Genomic DNA, 19750 nt, shown 5'->3' on the forward strand with positions numbered 1-19750 from the left:
TTTGAATTTACAGAATGATGGGTTTCGGATATTTCGTCCAGTACCATAAGATTCTGGATTAGACCACGAGCCAACCACACGCCCTTGTCCAGATGCACCCGTTTTTGTACTCTACGTGTCACTTCTTCAATGGCCAAAGGTTCGCAATTGTGACTTTGCCTTTTCTATATAATTCAGCCACCAGACTTCCAAGAATTCCACGGCCAGCCCATTCTGGATTGTGTTGATCCAACTCCCAGTTCTTCTTCTTTTTTGTAATCTGTTTGAAACCCTTTAATCTTTTGGAGAAGAGATGATTCTTGAGGCGATTTCAGCTGTTTCCATGCCGTCATTGCGTGGTTCTTCCAATCTTGGACTCTTACAAGATTTAACCAATCCAAATGCCATTTCAACTGTACCATCTCCTTGCTTGAACCCCTTTACATCTTCGTTTTCTTCCTCAATCTTCAGTCTTTCTTTGGCTAAAAGACGCGATAAAGGTTTCGCCACCAGTTCCACGAATGAGACTGCAAGTTTGCCACTCACCGGACTTGTGTTTCAGCCATTTGAAGAGGTTAAGAAAGATGAATTTATGGTACCAATGGCTCCTCTTGTTTCACTTGCTCGCCAGAGGTACTCCAAAGAGTGTGAGAATGCCATTAATGAGCAGATCAAGTGAGTTCTGGACAATCTCCTCCTGTTTTTATTGAAACTTTTGGTGTTTAAGTTTTATATTTCTACCTGGGTTTATTTACGTTGATTATTCATCCGGTGGGTGAAAATTGTGGTCCTTTTAATCAAAAGGGGATAATTACATTTGAAAAGCTTGGTAAATTCAACTTGGGGAATCTGGGGTATCATCTTTAATGAATTCCGGGCCTCTTGAGGGATCATATCTACGTTGGGTGTTTCAAAATTTCAAACTATGACCATTGCTACTGCTTGTTTGTTGGAATACCACAAGACTTTAAATGTGGTGCAGCTTATTTAACCTGAGCAAAAACTTGGCTTGCATATGAATGTTTCTACATGCTGTTATTATAATGTTGGATATGTTCTTATGATTTGAATTGTATCAGGCAAGAGTTCTTATTTTGAATCGTCGTAATTAAACAAACAGCAGAATTTGTGATTATAATTCAAATGCTGAAGTTTATGGATATTTTCTTCTGTTTCAGTGTGGAATACTCTGTGTCCTATGTGTACCACTCCCTTTATGCCTACTTTGACAGGGATAATGTTGCTCTAAAAGGCCTAGCAAAGTAAGTGCAAAAGACACACATGTTTTCTTGCTCTTAACTTTCTCTCTCACTTTACTTTTCTTATGATTTGAATGTTTAATATAATGATTTATGGGTAGGTTCTTTAAGGAAGCCAGTGAAGAAGAAAGAGAACATGCAGAAAAACTTATGAAATATCAGGTATAACATGATATGCAGTTGTCCATTGGCTAATCCAACAGAGATATGATGAGATATTATTTAAATTTCATGTAGATTCATACCCAAAAATATATTCAATCGCCACATCTAATACCAGAAGAAAACAAGAGAATCAAACTATCTTAGTCAGACATTATTTAACTGTGATAGCCACCTTTTCTGGTTCTAACTTTGACAAATTGCAGAATAAGCGAGGAGGGAAAGTTATCCTGCATCATATCAAGCTTCCACCTACCGAGTTTGATCACATCGAGAAGGGTGATGCACTGTATGGTGAGTTTTTCGACCTAATAAATCATGTTTTCTTTAATGTAACTTTTGTCAGGATCCCATTTTTTTTTAAATGCATTCTATTACATATTCCGTAAAAATCTTCTTTTGAGTTTTTACTAGAATTCTCTATGATCTCTTGATTCAGCGATGGAACTTGCCTTGTCCTTGGAGAAGTTAACTAATGAGAAACTTCTTAAAGTGCACTGTGTAAGCAGTTTTTAGACATTTTTATGCTGTTAAATTACGTCTGTCGTTTGCTGATCATAGGTTCTTGGATTCCAAACAGGTGGCTGATGAAAATAATGATCCCCAGATGGCAGATTTCATAGAGAGTGAGTTTTTAGGGGAGCAGGTAAGGATTCAACTTGATGGAATTTGTTATACCAATCTAATTGCATTCAAGAAACGTATTAGAAATACATAAAAGCCATCAAATCGAGTTTACAAGTTTGTTTCGCATTTTCCAGGTCGAAGCCATAAAGAAAATTGCAGAATATATAGCTCAATTGAGGAGGGTTGGGAAAGGACACGGTATGATCATATCTGTCTGTTAACCATGATGGAATTCTCAAATCTCAACTTCATAAAAAAAAAAACTATATCTAAAACAAATCAAATATTTGTTTTCAAACATGCAGGTGTATGGCACTTTGATCAGGTGCTGCTTCATGAAGGCGATGGAGTACTTTAAAGAAATCGAGGCCACGCTATATCAGAATCGCTATTCCATCCCGGTTATCAGTTCTGCTATTTGGTTACTTACTGTTGAATGTTGAAGTATGAGACAAAATCTATCCTGCAGTCATTATCGTTTGGTTTTCAATAAGCAATCGTTGTGTACTAGCAGACTGTATTTAGCAGCAAGTCGTGTTATCCTTTAAGAACATGAACAACTAATTCTAAATCACAAGACGTTTGGCTCATGTTTCTGAAAAAATAATGATGCTGGTAAAAGATGAAGCAAAGCTAATTCCCAAACAAAACAAAAAAAATTGAATAAAAAGGCCATATTATCATACTGTTTGAAAACATAATTTCCAAAATTTAAAGCCCTTGCTGCTACTTCCCCTCTCTGTATTTGGTGGATATGATGAGTGTATCATCTCCCACATCACCCGTATGTCCTTGTATCCGGCGCACGCCTCCATATCTTTGTAGAGAGCAATCAACCCTCTTCTTTTTTCTGCATAATAATAAAGTTAAAGACTTACAGAGAAACTTAAAAGTGGCAGAGAAGAAATATCTTGGAAGAGATATGTTTACCTTTCGCTCCATTTCTAAGAAGTGAAGCGGCACTAGCAATGGAGTTGTTGATTAAGGAGATCAGTTTTCTCTTCTCCATATTTATGAAGGATTCTTGAAAGGCCATTCTTGATTCTTGCCTATTTATATAATTTTTCTCCATCACTTGACCACTGCTAAATAATTGCTTTTATTTTACATGAACTAGCCTACAAATGGTAGCGAACAAATCATGAATAATTTTTTAAAAATTTGTCAAGTCATTCTGCTTCATTAAATTTTTGAATATGTTCTCTGTTTTTCCGAGGAATGTACTAAGAAGTTGGGTAGATTTTAACAAAGATGTTATCATTAATTCATTTCAGGAATTTAAATTTGCATTAATCCATTGAAATAAACTAATTTGGAGTATAATTTGTAAAAGAAGAATCTCGATTCGGAGAAAATGTAATATTCATCAGAAACAAACAAATGAGCAGGAAAAATAGGTGTGTAGTTTGGGCCCTAGGTCAAACGGTTGGTTGTTTTTTCTTTCAGTGCCTTTCTGCTTGTGTACACTCTCTTCCCCAACTAAAACAATAAACTTCATCGATGTTATGATTAAATCTAGGATTAATGCTACATGTACAATCACTTTTATATAATAATCTTTACGACAATAATTTTTATATGACAAAGATATCATTTATCAAAATCGCATGATAAATTAATACAAAATATCATGATATAATAGCAAAATCTGACGATATAGTTGTTGTAAATATTGGTGTACCATATATTTGTTGTACATTTAATATAATTATAAATCTAGAAAGAAAACAGCACAATCATGACAAATTTGGTTAAAAAATTTGAATGTAAATTATTAGTGTTGGCAACGGAAATATCATTCCTCCTTTTCGTCATAACTGATGATGGCTATCTTTTTTAGATGGTTATTCGGAATATTTTTCTTTTTTTTGTAACTCGGATCTCCGGGCAGACCGGGCCTTATGCTCGGCTAATCTTGGGGAAGACGGGTTTCCCCGGTAAATAAAATTAATTTTTTTTCTTAATTTTTTTAGTAGTTGTAATAGTTATACCCAAGATAATATGGCCAACTTCATCCCAAAATTTGGTATAACCTGTTCTTCCTGATTTAACACTACAGTACAGGTAGCAGAAGTGAGTTCCTAGAAAGTATGCATGTGAATTCTAACAAATTCTGGTAATGTAGTGACCTAACTCATTCCACTTTTAAAACAAAGTCAAACTTGCCCTATTGTAAATCTTCCGCTCATGTATTCAATTGATAGATAATTCAGTCGATATAAGTCATTAGTTTTTAAGAAATATATTCTGATTTATCAGCGTGTAGATGAAATTTTGAACCAATTTGCAGAGACAAAAGAACCATCAGACTCTAGATATTAGACAACAAAGGTCAGACAAATCAAAGATTACACATTTTTCAACATGAAGAACAAATTTGCATCAGAGTTTCAATAACAAATCATAATCTGAAGACTTTTCCACAAATTGCAAGTTAGAGTAAATACAAAGCAGAATTCAGATTCATTGCAACTTCATCATTTTCCAGATACCATTACATGCATCAAAGGCAGAATGCTTTGCTGGATCAAACTCAAAATTGTCAACTACTTTCTTATCTCTCAACACGATATCTGGACTCATTGAGTTAAAGGAGAATCCTTCAACCAGGGCAGAAGCTCAGAGAAAAATATAATATAAAAGTAATAAAAAGGATACAGCCTGATATTTTGGATAGATCATCCAAGTTTGGGATTATGTTTGTGACAGACGCATGCATTGAAAGCTTCATCCTACAAGATAAAAGAAAATTGCTTAGCTGCTGTCAGTAAAGAAAATTTGGGATAATGATTCACTCATTTTAAGCCATGAGAACATTGAACCACACGGAAACAGGGATAACTAAAAATTAAAAATAGCACCACACAACACCACTTAAAAATACCCAAAGTTTTCAAATGGGTCCTTACTCAGCTCTCAGTTCATCTTGCTCGGATTTCTTAAGGGTCTGCCTTTGTTCTTCAAGATTGGCCCTTTGAAGCTCTAGGTCATCAATTCCATTGACCGTTACTGTGTTTATAATAATAGAGGAAGTAAACCAATTTAATTGGAAACAAAATCAAGAATAGAAAGTAGTTTTTCTAGAATCAGAATATAATCAGCTACATGAACCCGATACTTATCTAAGCTCTTCTCTAAGCATTCGTTCTAGTTTTTGTCTATCTTCCAATTCTTTTTCGAGCAAATCTAGTTCTACATCAGCAACGCTTTCGGATTTTGCAGCGGCTTCTTCCTGCTTGCATGCTTCTATCTTCTTTTTGTAGTCTGGGACAAGTATAATTTAATTGACAGTAAGGAAAAATAATCAATCCATATTTTGAAAGAGCTTCATCTCCCAGACCAAACAAATATGTTCAAGGAGATGGATGCGATCACATAAAATTACAAATTCCACAGACACATAACTTCAACGATGAAAACAAGTCGAAGCATTAAAAGGTCCAGTTATTTATAAGCATCACCCGGAACAAATCGGCTGCAGGGATCTTAGGGGATTCAAATATCTTCTATAAAATTGACAAGAATCGACATCATAATCACGAAGAGACTCGAATAACCTTTAAAAATCTTACTGTAGTCAGTGGACTAGATTTAGTATTTGAACTCTCGTGTCTTGTGCCATAGCAGTTCTAATCGAGTTGATAGTCGAGAGAGTAGCTTCACTGGAAAAAAAAATGCTATACCTGAGCTCGAGAGAGAAAATTCTGCACAACAAACACAGCTCAAATCCTAGTTCTTGTCTGTCAAACTGGTTGATAACATTTATGTGTCTTAAAAACAGCTCAACAAATCAAAAAACAGTATGAACTCTAACCATAATTGTACTTCTGGGCTCTCGCTAGACACGAATTGAAGCATTAAAGCAGAAATTCTAGAGGATAATCGGTATGCAGGAATATAACTCTACCAAATATGTCATTGTTCGATACACGTACAAAAATGGGGCAACAAAAAAAATTAGACTAACAACCGGCAGAACTTAAACCAAATCCAATCATTTAATAACCCGGTAGAAAACGCAGTAAACATCACTGATTGGGGTGAAATTAATAACCTTCAACGGTTAATTGTACTTCGTTGAGATCTTTATCGCACTGAGACTGAAGAGCTTTGGAATGGCGCAGAAAATGCTGGAGACCAACAATGTCCTTCTCGTCTTTCAAGAAATCTATCAAGTTGTTGCTGTACTTCATCAACTCTTCAATATCCATCTTCCTCGATGACTCGCCCATTCTACGCAGCAAATCTTTCTCTCTCGAATCTAAATTCAGAGTGAAAAAAGAACAAAACATATAGTTGAAGTCGATTTTTAGGGTTTTCCGATTGATGGCGATAATTTGCTAAAAAAGTATCCTTTGATTTGGTTAGTATTTTAGAGATCTGATAGTGAATTTTGAAATGTTTGAACGTCGAAAATAGTGATTTTAGTTATTTAAGTAATATTTATTTTAAATTTTAATATTTTAATTTGACATTCAAAGAATTTGTATTTTTTATTGTTTTTGCATTATTGTCTGAAACGTTAGATTCATATGATATTATTTATGTGACAATGTTGTTTTTTTTAGGAAGACTAAGTTGAATAAAAGATAGTTAATTAAATGATAAAACATTTTCTGAAAAAGCATTTAGATTACTCAAAGTCATAAAGTTAAATTATTGGATAAAGAAAGTGACGTAAAAAAGACGGGAATAACGTCTACCATATTTGTAATAAATATAATAATTGATTTTATTGATCATTGAATCCAATTCTATAAATATAAGAACTTTTAAATCAGTTTGGCTATCTGAAATCATCACATAAGTTCAAATATTCAAGGTTTCAATAGATCAACTGCTTTCAATATTTCTTAGCACACACTTAAGCATTGTATCATATCATTGATGATCAGTTTGTGCTTAATATTTTCATTTCGAAATATTTGTAAAATGACAGCTTGTGTATTGTTCAGTGTTGTTTCAGTAAGTAAGCTAAAATAGGAGTTTCAATTAGGCAGTGATAAAGCCATGTTGGATCGGCTTATTACAAAAGTTATAATCTTCAAAGCCTTCTAGCGAACATCCTTTCCACTGTGGAAGAATGATTGACGTATTATTCAAATATCGTAACATTCAGAAACATTTTTGTGTTATTTAAATTTCAGTCGGCTTACTATTGACAACTTAATTGTTTTTCTTACTTAGCCATTGTTTTAATGCTCAATCTGTCAGTTTAGCTTCCTTCCTAACGGAAATTTATTTGATTAGCCAACTGATATTGACCTGAGGAGAATTATAAATCCAAATGTGTTAACCCAATTGAATGTTTGGAAAAACTGGTGTGATTGTTTATTCAACCCGCTTATAAGCAATCAACCGATCCTAACATTGTAATTTGCTTATTTGGCTATTGGACTGATTTTTACTCAATATGATTATAATTATTTCTTGAATTGTCAATATTTAAATTATAATTTGTGTGTTTTTTTTTTTAACAAAAATCAATTATTTACGTTTCATTATTTTGATAATTCTTATTCTGTTTGTATCACACATAAATTAATCTATGACTCGTGAAATTAGGTATAAGGAGTTAATTCATTGAGTTCATTTTTTAGTTTATAAATGTTATTTTTTATAATTCAATGAATTTACGTAACATTTTAAATATTAGTGTTAAGTATGTACAATTAATCAGCGAGCTTGTATATAATACTTGTATGTTTAATAATAAAAAAACTACATAGAATATTCCTTAAAAATTAGCCAAATGCCTCCAATTTTCTGGAAACGGCCTTGATTGGATCATCAGCTGAAAAAAGAGCACGTATAGCTTGGACCATAGCTTGGATCGTAGCTTTAGCATCTGATTCAACAATCCGGTTCGAAACTTAAACCTTCATTGCAAATATTTCAACCCTTATTTATTATAGTTTATGTTTAAATGGATATATATAATGACAAAATTTAAAATTTGTCAATCTTTAATTTAATAATAACAGGTTTAACTAATTTATAACCGAATATTGAATTCTAATTTATATGTTGAATAAACTGATGGAATGATAATATAGTAATTAAATTATATATAATTATATAAAAATTGCAGAGCTATAAAAAGTGGTCGATATGTCCGAGTGGTTAAGGAGACAGACTCGAAATCTGTTGGGCTCTGCCTGCGCAGGTTCGAATCCTGCTGTCGACGTTTTTTTTAAACCCATGAAAATGGGCCAGTCTGTGACCACGTATTACGAAAACCCATTTTGTCAAGTGGGCCGGTCAAGCAAAGCCCACCTCAGCAGAACCCGAGCCATCACCCACCCCCTACTCCAAACCGAAATTCCAGACTCCACAGCTTCTTCAGCAGTGCGCCAAGCTCTTCCAACCCATCTCATTTATTCAATCAATTCACCCCCTAATCTTACCGACTCATTTCCCTTCTATACCCCCCAAGCCCTAACCCATCGTTTCACTCCACGCAAACTCGCCCTTCCCTTTTGGTAAGCTCTCTCTCTCTCTTTATTCTTTCCTCGCAGGAACATATTTCATCCATCTCATGCGTTCCTTTTTCCAAGAAACGTTGGATGCAATTTCGCTTTCGTTTTCGTTTTGATTTTCGTTTGAACTCTCGATTGATTTTATTTCTTGATCGAAATATGGTGAATTCCAACAGTTCATTGGACTTTATGCTTCCGGTGAAGAGAACCACAACTGCAGCGGCGCTAGGAGTTGATTCCGAGTCCTCTTCCCTTAAGAAGCACCGCGGTCTGGCATCAGCTACGTCTGGAACGGCCGTTACCTGTACTATCAACATGGCTGGAGGAAGTTCCAATGGGAGTAACAGCGCCACCAACGACAAGTCACCGATGAGCGATGGTAAGCCGCTGGAGATCGACGAGGATCTGCATAGTCGTCAACTCGCTGTCTACGGACGCGAGACCATGCGCCGATTGTTTGCGTCGAACATTCTGATTTCCGGATTGCAAGGTCTTGGCGCCGAAATAGGTAGGAGCGATCTCTAATTATGTTGATGGTCGCGAATCTGTGTATAATATGTCAGTTTGTTGCATATGCGTATAGTTTTATGAGATACGTGTATGTTTGTGCCGTTTGATTCTTTGCGCATATATTCTTGTAATACAGAGTGACTGCAGCAAACCTCCTAAGCCGTATTTACTGGAATCCATGCCTGATCGGTATTGAACTGTCAGTTTCGTAAAATTTTACATGTCAAGTTTTCTTGCATATACGACGGTTTTAAATAAATGTCAACACAATGATTGTTCCGCAACATTGTGGTTTTTTAATCTCTAATTATATTTTCATTTTGCAAGCTGATGTAACTTTGAAACGTGTGTTTTGAGTTCTGATTCCTGTCATTTTGTAGAAGATTTCTAATCTTTTGTTTGTTTGCAGCGAAGAACCTTATCCTTGCTGGTGTTAAATCGGTTACTCTACATGATGAGGGTTCTGTGGAGTTGTGGGATTTGTCTAGCAGTTTTATCTTCTCAGAAGAAGATTTGGGGAAGAACAGGGCTCTTGCTTCTGTCCCCAAACTACAGGAACTCAACAATTCTGTCGTAATTTCTACTCTAATTACTGAGTTAACCAAAGATGATCTTTCTGATTTTCAGGTGCATTAGCTAAATTTTCCTTTTCTGGCAAGATCTTATTTGGATGTTTTTTATATGCTTAATGTTTGTTTAACATTTTTTATCAGTCGATTTCTTTATTATCACTAAATTCATCAAGTAGCTTTGCTTTTTTGTCTTTGAATAGTTCAGTAGTCTTGTATAGCTGTATTAATTCACATGGTTATCTGCTCGATCCTTCAGCATCTGATTGTTTTGCAGAATCTTAAGTGATCAATTCTGCTATTAGCTTACTTTGTTTCTCTATGTGTCGCTCCTCAGCTACCCTCTTGGTGGTGTCTATCAATCCCCCACACAGGGAGAAACTCTGATAATTTGTGTAATTCCCCCAAAATTAGAAGCAAATTGGGTATATCACATTTCCACCTTACAACCCAGTCGACTGAGTTCTATACTATTGAAGGTTTTACGTGTAACATCTGGTTATGGTTTGTACAACAACATGATAATCTTATGTTTACTGCTTAGGCTATTATTGAAGATCTCAAACATGACTTGTACTTTATAGATCTGCTTGGTGATCTTACTATTCTATATATGCTTTCCAGGCTGTCGTGTTTACAAATTTAAGCTTAGAGAAGGCTATTGAATTTGATGATTATTGCCACAAGCATCAGCCTCCGATTGCTTTCATCAAATCTGAAGTTCGAGGTCTCTTTGGAAGTGTATTTTGTGACTTTGGTCCTGAATTTACGGTTTTTGATGTCGATGGTGAGGACCCACACACAGGCATTATTGCCTCCATTAGCAATGACAATCCTGCCCTTGTGGCTTGTGTCGATGACGAGAGGCTTGAATTTCAGGATGGAGATTTAGTTGTATTTTCTGAAGTGCGAGGGATGGCAGAATTGAATGATGGAAAACCAAGAAAAATTAAAAGTGCTAGGCCTTATTCTTTCACCATTGAAGAGGATACCACTAATTATTCTGCTTATCAGAGAGGTGGAATTGTCACACAAGTAAAGGAACCTAAAGTGTTAAATTTCAAGCCATTGCGACAGGCACTCAAGGATCCTGGTGACTACCTTCTGAGTGACTTTTCCAAATTTGACCGGCCTCCTCTTCTTCACTTGGCTTTTCAAGCTCTGGACAAGTTCATAGCTGAGTTTGGGCGTTTCCCTTTTGCTGGATCTGACCAAGATGCCGAGAAATTAATAGATTCAGTTACTGATATTAATAATGGTCAATCTGATGGTAGATTAGAAGAGATTGACCACAAGCTGCTAAAGAACTTTGCTTTTGGTGCCAAGGCTGTGTTAAACCCTATGGCTGCCATGTTTGGTGGTATGGTTGGTCAGGAAGTTGTGAAGGCTTGCTCGGGGAAGTTCCATCCACTTTTTCAGGTCTGTCACTAGCTTGCTTGTGAACTCGAAATACACATGCTACCTAAAGTTCTTTAAACGAGGATCATGCATAATGCATACTACATATTTGAAGAGGAAAGATAACTGATTACTTTTTTTAGCATTTAGGGTTACTATGCATTTCAAGTAAAAGTCTTGACCCTCTCTTGAATATTGATTCATCCTAATTTTTTTGGTCAACAGTTCTTCTATTTCGACTCTGTTGAATCTCTTCCATCAGAACCCTTGGATCCAAATGATTTAAAAGCCTTGAATTGTCGTTACGATGCTCAAATCTCTGTATTTGGGTCTAAGCTACAGAAGAAACTGGAGGATGCCAAAGTTTTCATAGTGGGGTCTGGTGCACTGGGCTGTGAATTTTTGAAAAATGTAGCTTTGATGGGAGTCTGTTGTGGTGATGAAGGAAAATTAACTATTACTGATGATGATGTTATAGAGAAGAGCAACCTTAGCAGGCAGTTTCTTTTCCGCGATTGGAACATTGGCCAGGCAAAGTCAACAGTTGCTGCCTCAGCCGCCTCTCTGATCAACCCTCGTCTTCATGTCGAAGCTCTACAAAATCGTGCTAGCCCTGAGACTGAAAACATATTCGATGACACATTCTGGGAGAACTTGAGTGTTGTCGTCAATGCTTTAGATAATGTAAATGCCAGGCTTTACATTGATCAGAGGTGTTTGTACTTCCAGAAACCTCTTCTTGAGTCAGGAACCTTGGGTGCCAAGTGCAACACTCAGATGGTAATTCCACACCTTACTGAAAACTATGGTGCATCAAGGGACCCACCAGAAAAACAGGCGCCTATGTGCACTGTGCATTCATTTCCGCACAACATTGATCACTGTTTAACATGGGCTAGGTCAGAATTTGAGGGCTTGCTTGAGAAGACGCCAACTGAGGTTAATGCATATCTAAGTAATCCAAACGAGTATACATCCACTATGAAAAATGCTGGTGATGCTCAGGCTCGAGACACTTTGGAACGAGTTCTTGAATGCCTTGACAAGGACAGATGTGACACATTCCAGGACTGCATTGCTTGGGCTCGTTTGAAGTATAACTTCTTGTTTTTTTGTTGTTTTTGCGGATAAGATTTATTCCAGAAGCTCCTAATTTTATGCTGATGGTGTAATCAGGTTTGAGGATTACTTTGCAAACCGGGTGAAGCAGCTGACATATACATTCCCTGAAGATGCTGCTACTAGTAGTGGAGCTCCATTCTGGTCTGCACCAAAACGATTTCCACGAGCACTCCAGTTTTCCAATTACGATTTGAGCCATCTTCAGTTTGTCCTGGCAGGAGCCATATTAAGAGCAGAAGTTTTTGGCATACCAATTCCGGACTTCGTGAAGTCGCCTGAGAAGTTGGGTGATGCTGTTGACAAAGTGATTGTCCCTGACTTCTTACCGAGGAAAGATGTGAAAATTGTGACAGATGAGAAAGCTACCAGTCTTTCGATGGCATCTGTGGATGATGCTGTTATCATTGATGAGTTGGTCCTGAAGCTGGAAACGTGCAGGGAAAAATTGGCTCCGGGATATAAAATGAATCCTATTCAGTTTGAAAAGGTGAGTTCTTTTGTTTTTTGTTCTTTTTGCATATGCAACTGCCCCGTAGCATGAAGGGGAGGGGTCATATTTGGTGGAATTATTTGGAAATTCACTACCTTTGTTTAAGAATGTCCATAATATGTTTCACTTATTGTCAATTTTGAATTAAGGCAGTCAAAACCCTCTAATATCAAAATTGTTGAGAAGTCAGTCGGTCAGAAAGTGGATGGTACGTATCTTTCTCTGGATTGATATATATTGTCTTGAACATTAATCAAAACTAAACCTGCCTACATTTACTTCTGGTCTAAATTTTTATTCTCAGACCTATGTATTCCATCATTGTTAGTCTTCCTGGTTTACCGTGGTATTTCAACTGCTTAACTGTCGTAGTTGCAAAGTCTGGAGGTTTTCTTTTCTTAGCATCAGGAAAGCTGTTAGCTTATCCAATCTTGTATGCCTCGTTGACTTCTTCTAATCTGTAGGACGATGACACCAACTATCATATGGACCTGATAGCTGGTCTTGCCAACATGAGGGCAAGAAACTACAGCATTCCTGAAGTCGATAAACTGAAAGCCAAATTTATTGCTGGCAGAATTATTCCTGCGATTGCAACCTCCACAGCAATGGCCACAGGCCTTGTTTGCCTGGAGTTGTATAAGGTTCTTGATGGGCATCATAAACTGGAAGACTACCGCAACACATTTGCAAATCTTGCGCTTCCTTTATTTTCCATGGCTGAGCCAGTCCCTCCCAAAGTCCTCAAACATCAAGACATGAGCTGGACCGTTTGGGACAGATGGATCGTGAAAGACAACCCTACTCTAAGAGAGCTACTTCAGTGGCTCAAGAATAAAGGCCTAAATGCATACAGTATATCCTTCGGAAGCTGCTTGCTCTTCAATAGTATGTTTCCAAGGCACAAGGAGCGGATGGATCGGAAGATGGTGGATCTGGTGAAGGATGTGGCCAAAGCTGAGGTGCCTTCATATCGACGTCATTTCGATGTTGTTGTGGCTTGTGAGGATGACGAAGACAATGATGTTGACATCCCTCAACTTTCGATATACTTCAAGTAGTTTGAGTTCACTATTTGTTCTTCAGATTACAGTGGATGTGTGCCCACTATAAAACTTCATCTGGGATTTGGTCAATTTCCATGACAACAATTGATAGTGTTTGATAAACCCACATCAATTCGAAAATGCAAGCTGCATCTTGTCCATGTGTTTGGGAGTGTTTCATGCTGAATGTAAAATAGCTATATGTGAGATTTATGATATACTTGGGCCTTTGTTGACGCTCTATCTCACCAGGATTTGTGTAACGAGTTTATCGGAATTCAGAGATTCATGATGTTCACATTTTTCGAGCGGAACTCTGTATGTGAAGTTAGAAAGGGCTAACCAAGGTTTTCTATAATCACACTGTTTTCTATAATCTACGATGACATAAATTACTCTCTAGTTTTCATTACGAGGCTATGTTTCTCCGAATTTCTCCGAGGCGTTGATTGATACCTCTTCTAAATTTTACCGCGAACATGAACAAAACAAGAATATAGTATTTGTTCAGAAAGACCATAATAGTGATCGTAGTTCTCTATTGCAAGTTTTTATGTTTTACTACTTATATATCATCCATTAATATACGAGGGGGAAATAAAAGGAATATAACTTATTATACAGAACGACACCTACAGCTATACATTGATACACCACTGCCGGTTTCTTGTGTCTTCACATCCAAGTGGAAACTCTTACTAATGGCGTATCCTTCCATTCCAAAACCATCTCATGTTCTCTATAACCTTCAACTTTGACCTTAAATGCCCCCTCTCTTTCACTGACCATTTCCTTAGCTTCCGCCAAGCTTTCTTTGCTCAACTTCCGGCCTGCCAACCCGATTCCTTCTTGAACATTGTAGCTCTTCATCATCTCTTCCCAGTCTTGAAACCAATCAAAAGGGCTCATGAAAGGTGCAAGAAAAAGACTTTCTATGGTGGTTCTTGCCGCAGCCATGTAACTTGGGAGATTCTTCTCCAATGATTCAAAAAGCGCTTGATAATGCCTCAAAAGTTTGTCAAAGAATGACTGATAGCTTGAACAAGTATTCAAGCCATACCCTTCTTCACCATCACCGAGTGTCAATATTCCTGCAAATTTTGATAATAATTCCTTGGCTACTTTTAGGAATTCCAAGACTTGAGATCTTAGCCGCCTCCTTGCCATGTGGGGCAATCCCACCATGCAATTGAACACCAACCATTCTCTCCCTTCTCCTCTTTTGTTCATTCTTGTTATTTCATTTACTACATCCTCCCTACTTTTTTCTTCAATTTGAAGTTTACAGTTACATTGTTTAGCGTGACCTTGAAGCCTTTTCTTTGTTTCCTCAATGTCCCAAAAAGAAGAGGTGCCTTCGCCCTCTAATTTCACCGATGTGAGCTTCAGGGACTTGTTCTTCCAGCTCAAAGCTTCCATTAATGGTGCCCATTGAATCCCTTCTCCAATATCGAAGTCTATTACATGCACTTCTGCTGCATCACTCGGCATAGCTTCGATGATAGCCGAATTCGCCGTTAGATGAGCAAACCTCCCAATTGGAAGCCCTTGATAGAACACCATGAAAGCTTCAATCGAGTTCTTGATTGACTCGAGTCTCAAGTATTCAGTTCGCTTTTCCTTGAACTGGAACAAACTGAATGCGACGCGCTCTATGGTGCTTCCCATGGCACTGCTTTTCTCATTCATGGATTTGACAAGAACTTCTGCGAGATCCTTTTCTCCATTCTCTGTAGCCTCTGCGTGCGCCCTTAGCAAGTGATGGAGGCGTAATTCATCGTCCAATTCAATCTCCGTCCCAGGCAAACTCATCGACATGTCAAACACCGAGTTCTCACCATGTTCAATGGAAACAAAAGAACTCAATTCTTGATCCCCTGATGGAGGGCGAGAATTCCCATCGTCAGTCTCGTTTATCCACTCGCCAATTTCCATGAATTCTGCACTTGAAATAGTCTCCAATCCCTCTACCGATGAGATGATCTGATACTCATCACAAAGATTTTGAAGATCAAGAAACTCATCTTGGAACATGGTTTGATCATATGAGTTCGAAGAAATGACAGAGGATTCCTCATGGGTAGCAAATGAAGAGGAGAAATCATGGTCATCAATATCAAAAAAGTCCATTTCTTGATTGCAAGTCATGTATTGGTTTGAGCATGTTAGATTAAAGATTGGCCCAGATGGCGTAAGTATTTCTGGCTGCATCATCTTTCTTGATTTTGTTTTTCAGAGCAGAAGCTGAAGGATGAAGTACTGAGTGTGTGTGTGTGTGTGTTTTTTTTTTTTTCTTTTTTTGGAGGAATGAATTATCGAGAGTCGACAATGGGGAACAAACATATATAGTAGACACATGGACTTATAAATTCTTTTTATCATTATTAATGGATTAAAGTGTAATTTGACAATTTATGAATGACTAAATTGATATTTGAATGGTTGAATTAAAAAAAAAAAAAGTGTGTGTTGAAATTTAAAAAAAAAACCAAAAAACAAAAAACAAAAATGTAATATTAGTATCATATAAGAATAAAATTGAAAGAAAAAATCGGTGTCCTCTTAGATAGTTACTATCATGTGTTCAATCTTAATAAAATAGAATAATATGTAATAAAATAATATAGAAAAAAACTATAATATAAAATATGAGAGGAAGATATATACAAAATTTGTTCGAATAATAAAATATTATCTATTCTCAAACTAACAAATTTCCGGGGGAAGTCATCTTTCTTTCTTGAAGATTTCTTGGGAATGTAGAGACAATTTCAATATGAATATTTTAACCTCATAGGAATAAAGAAGTTTAATGTTTATTTATGTGTGTCATTTTAGCAAACAGATTGCGTACAATAATGGGTTTGTTGATAGGGAAACATAATACATATAATAATGCAATTTCATGTATAAGTACAAATTAGCAGTAATTTTTTGAATAAATGTATAAAATTTACTGGCAATTGACAGATTTCAAAGTGCTCTTTTGATTCTTATGAATACTGGAATCATTTCTTAATTATTGTTGTTGCTTTCCAATTATTATTTAATATATGCATTAGATTAGTTCATTTGTAGATAAATTAGGCTTTAATTTTAGATATATTAAAAGTTTAAATAATGATAATACGGTGTAAAAATGATTGATCTGTTTCGAGATCAATATTATATATATTACAAAAATTTGTGTGAGACGGTCTCACGGGTCGTATTTTGTGAGACATATATCTTATTTGAGTCATCGATGAAAATGTATTAATTTTTATGTGAATATCGGTGGGTTGACCCGTCTCACAGATAAAGATTCGTGAGACTGTATCACAAAAAACCTACTATATATATAATATATAAAAGTAGAGCATATTAAAGGGACATCAATTTTTTTCTTCCAAAATTTTATGAATATATCAGTAATTCTAATCATTTTTCATCAAATTTTTTCATGTTTTTTTCAATCAACTATTATAAATGGAATTAATAACTTTTCAATTGATTTATATATTATTTTAGATGTAAAAAATAATAATTAAAATAATCTTTTGAAATATTAAAATATATTATTTATATGTAGTATATAATATTTAATATATTATATTATCATAGAATTATAATAAAATATATGATCAACCAACATTTATCGAAAATGAAAAAGAATAAAAAGAAATGGTTGGATCATCTTATCTTTATATGATACGTGTGTGATGATGCTAGTATTAATTAGTCATATGATCCGAGATATAAAAAAGTTATTAAAAAACATCACATATTTAAAATAGCTAAAAATTATCGTATTTAAATCATTATTTTAATTTATTATTATAAAAACTTATAAAAGAATAGTTTATAATTTTTTAAAAAATTTAATATTATCTTTAGATTTTTCACAATAAATTACTTAATATATAAAAATATTTTTGTATAGCACACATCAGATACGAAACAGCATTAGTTAATTATTAAGCAAAAGATCTTTAGAAGTTTCACCAGTATTATTTTATTCATAAACACATGCTTACAGACAACAAAATCCCCTGGCCCGTAAAAAAAAAAAAAGAGCAACAAACGTTTTAAAAAAACCAAAAAAAAAAAAATAGTTAAAAAAATAGACACAAAAATAATTCAATTGAATCAAATTAAACAAAAAAAAATGTAAAAATATACTTATTTTACACAAATCTTTATTAAATTAAATAAATATGTATTCTAAATATAAGCAAATTAAAGTATGTCTTAATTATATATAATAGTTGTGTGATTGAATGTTTTTCGTTTTGTTAAAAACTAAAATCAGTGGTAATATTGTAACTCAAATACTTTAAACTGTACATCAACTTAAGCATCATGTTTCGATACAACTCAATTTTTTTAAATCATATAATAACACGAGTACTACGTTTCAATTGTTCTAACCAGCAGATACAATTATTAAACTCAACACAATCTTCTTATCAATAATTACACTCCTTGTAATTAATTGGACTTGAACATGTGACTTTGACTCTGATACCAATTATAGAACTGAACGAATGTCACTTTACAAAAAACTATACCTGATGGTAACGACGTAAAACCAAATATTTTAAATTGAATAGTAGTTCAAATCCAATATTTTAATTTTTTTTTACCAACTGAGACAATTATTAATCATTTAAGTTGATTACATCAAAAATTCAAAATAATAATAATAATAAAGAATATATTTATGCGTTATTATCAAAAGCATTTTAATATTCTCAATGAATTATCATAAACAATAATGGAAGCCAGTTGTATGTCATTATTTAATAGGTTCGTTCGTATCGATCGGCCAAATTATCCATCCTACTTCCATTAATTGTTGGCAACTCTTATAAACGACAGAGCTGGAGTTAGTTGTCCCTTTTTAAAATAAAATTTCTTTTATTTTTTTAATAATTTTGTAAACAGAAGCTATAGGAAATAGCAAAAAATATTTACAATTGCATTGGTTTTTTATTTTATGCAGTTTTTATTTTTTAAAAAAATTCTTCATTGAGAATCATAAATTAATACTTAAATCATGCAGCATTAAACGAGATAAATAGGTAAATATAAATAAATAAATATTTATATTTATAAACGTTTTTAAACTTGGTTAGAATGGAAAATAAAGAAGTCAATAATATGAAAAAACAAAAACAAAAAGATATTATTTAATCAATAATATATAGAGAGATGACATTTAAATGATGACAAAAACTTGAGTGAGATGGTTTCACGGGTCGTATTTTGTGAGACGTATCTCTTATTTGGGTCATCCATGAAAAAGTATTATTTTTTATTGTGAATATCGGTAGGGTTGATCCGTCTCACAGATAAAGATTCGTGAGACCGTCTCACAAGAGACATACTCTTAAATGATCTATTATTTTAATTGCTAAATATAATGTGGTAAAATCCTTTTGTGAAGGCCAGAAATAAGAATCTCCTAACCTCAAGGAATTGAATTTTACTGCAACATCTTTCTTTATCCATTTTGATGTACGCCATTGTTTTATTTGCCAACTTTTTTCCATCTGTCTTTACTTAAGTCTATATTTTTTGGTTCCAATTCGTTGTTTTTTTTTCTTCTTCTAACATTTGTTGGAAAATGCATTGATATTATTATAATTTATAATGGTTAATTTTCGAATTAAAAATATTTATAATGGTAATTTTATTTTTTTACAGCTATATATCCTTTGAAGCAAATTGCTGTAAAGCCAAGAGAGGATTGAGGAGCTAACCACTCAATATGTTGGATAAATAACTTGTTATATTAATTTGAGTGTGTAGACTCTATGCACTGTCTAAAAACTATATGGTATCATCATATCTGGAACAGTTATGTTCAATGAGAGAAGTAGAAGCCGTTTCCGTTGATGACTTGATTGATTTTTTCAAAAATTTTAAATCTTAGTTAAACACGTAGAATATAGATAAAATCTTAAGAAAATTTGAAAATTAATCAAAGAAAACCCTCGTGATCTTATTCTTCACGTCCAAGATTATGTCCCAGATCATTAGATAGGAATCCAAAGATAAAGAGAGAAACAAAAAATATTACTACGGTATAAACCAATAGTTTCAGAGTAAGCATTACCCAATCTCC

At 34.7% G+C, this 19750-nt stretch overlaps 4 protein-coding genes and 1 non-coding gene across 6 annotated transcripts; 3 read left to right on the forward strand and 2 right to left on the reverse strand.

The window, feature by feature from the left end:
• Positions 1-180: 180 nt before the first annotated feature.
• Positions 181-2617, forward strand: LOC142548613 (ferritin, chloroplastic-like). The gene is made up of 8 exons (XM_075657029.1): positions 181-654; positions 1158-1241; positions 1340-1400; positions 1607-1694; positions 1840-1901; positions 1981-2046; positions 2162-2225; positions 2333-2617. The coding sequence occupies exons 1-8, from the start codon at positions 293-295 to the stop codon at positions 2383-2385; spliced, it is 840 nt and encodes a 279-aa protein (XP_075513144.1). The 5' UTR covers positions 181-292; the 3' UTR covers positions 2386-2617.
• Positions 2618-4321: 1704 nt separating this feature from the next.
• Positions 4322-6426, reverse strand: LOC142548614 (kinetochore protein SPC24 homolog). Its single transcript, XM_075657030.1, has 5 exons — positions 6082-6426; positions 5149-5291; positions 4937-5037; positions 4686-4759; positions 4322-4600 (listed from the first exon to the last, which is right to left on the reverse strand). The coding sequence occupies exons 1-5, from the start codon at positions 6317-6319 to the stop codon at positions 4491-4493; spliced, it is 666 nt and encodes a 221-aa protein (XP_075513145.1). The 5' UTR covers positions 6320-6426; the 3' UTR covers positions 4322-4490.
• A 1706-nt stretch (positions 6427-8132) lies between these two features.
• TRNAS-CGA (transfer RNA serine (anticodon CGA)) lies at positions 8133-8214 on the forward strand. The gene has a single exon. It is a non-coding gene; the product is annotated as a tRNA-Ser (tRNA).
• A 141-nt stretch (positions 8215-8355) lies between these two features.
• On the forward strand, positions 8356-13955 carry LOC142548615 (ubiquitin-activating enzyme E1 1-like). 2 transcript variants are annotated; one of them, XM_075657033.1, is made up of 7 exons: positions 8356-8509; positions 8683-9014; positions 9426-9643; positions 10210-11004; positions 11209-12077; positions 12160-12592; positions 13060-13955. In XM_075657033.1, exons 2-7 carry the CDS (start codon positions 8696-8698, stop codon positions 13654-13656), a joined length of 3231 nt encoding a protein of 1076 aa, XP_075513148.1. In that variant the 5' UTR covers positions 8356-8509; positions 8683-8695; the 3' UTR covers positions 13657-13955. The 2 variants fall into 2 exon arrangements, with proteins under 2 accessions (XP_075513148.1, XP_075513147.1); XM_075657032.1 differs by lacking the exon at positions 8356-8509 and having other exon boundaries at positions 8651-9014.
• A 361-nt stretch (positions 13956-14316) lies between these two features.
• LOC142548357 (protein NODULATION SIGNALING PATHWAY 2-like) lies at positions 14317-15855 on the reverse strand. Its single transcript, XM_075656657.1, has one exon. The coding sequence runs from the start codon at positions 15853-15855 to the stop codon at positions 14317-14319; it is 1539 nt and encodes a 512-aa protein (XP_075512772.1).
• Positions 15856-19750: the final 3895 nt, after the last annotated feature.

Source organism: Primulina tabacum, chromosome 6 (assembly GCF_025594145.1).
Source record: "Primulina tabacum isolate GXHZ01 chromosome 6, ASM2559414v2, whole genome shotgun sequence".
NCBI lineage: Eukaryota > Viridiplantae > Streptophyta > Magnoliopsida > Lamiales > Gesneriaceae > Primulina > Primulina tabacum.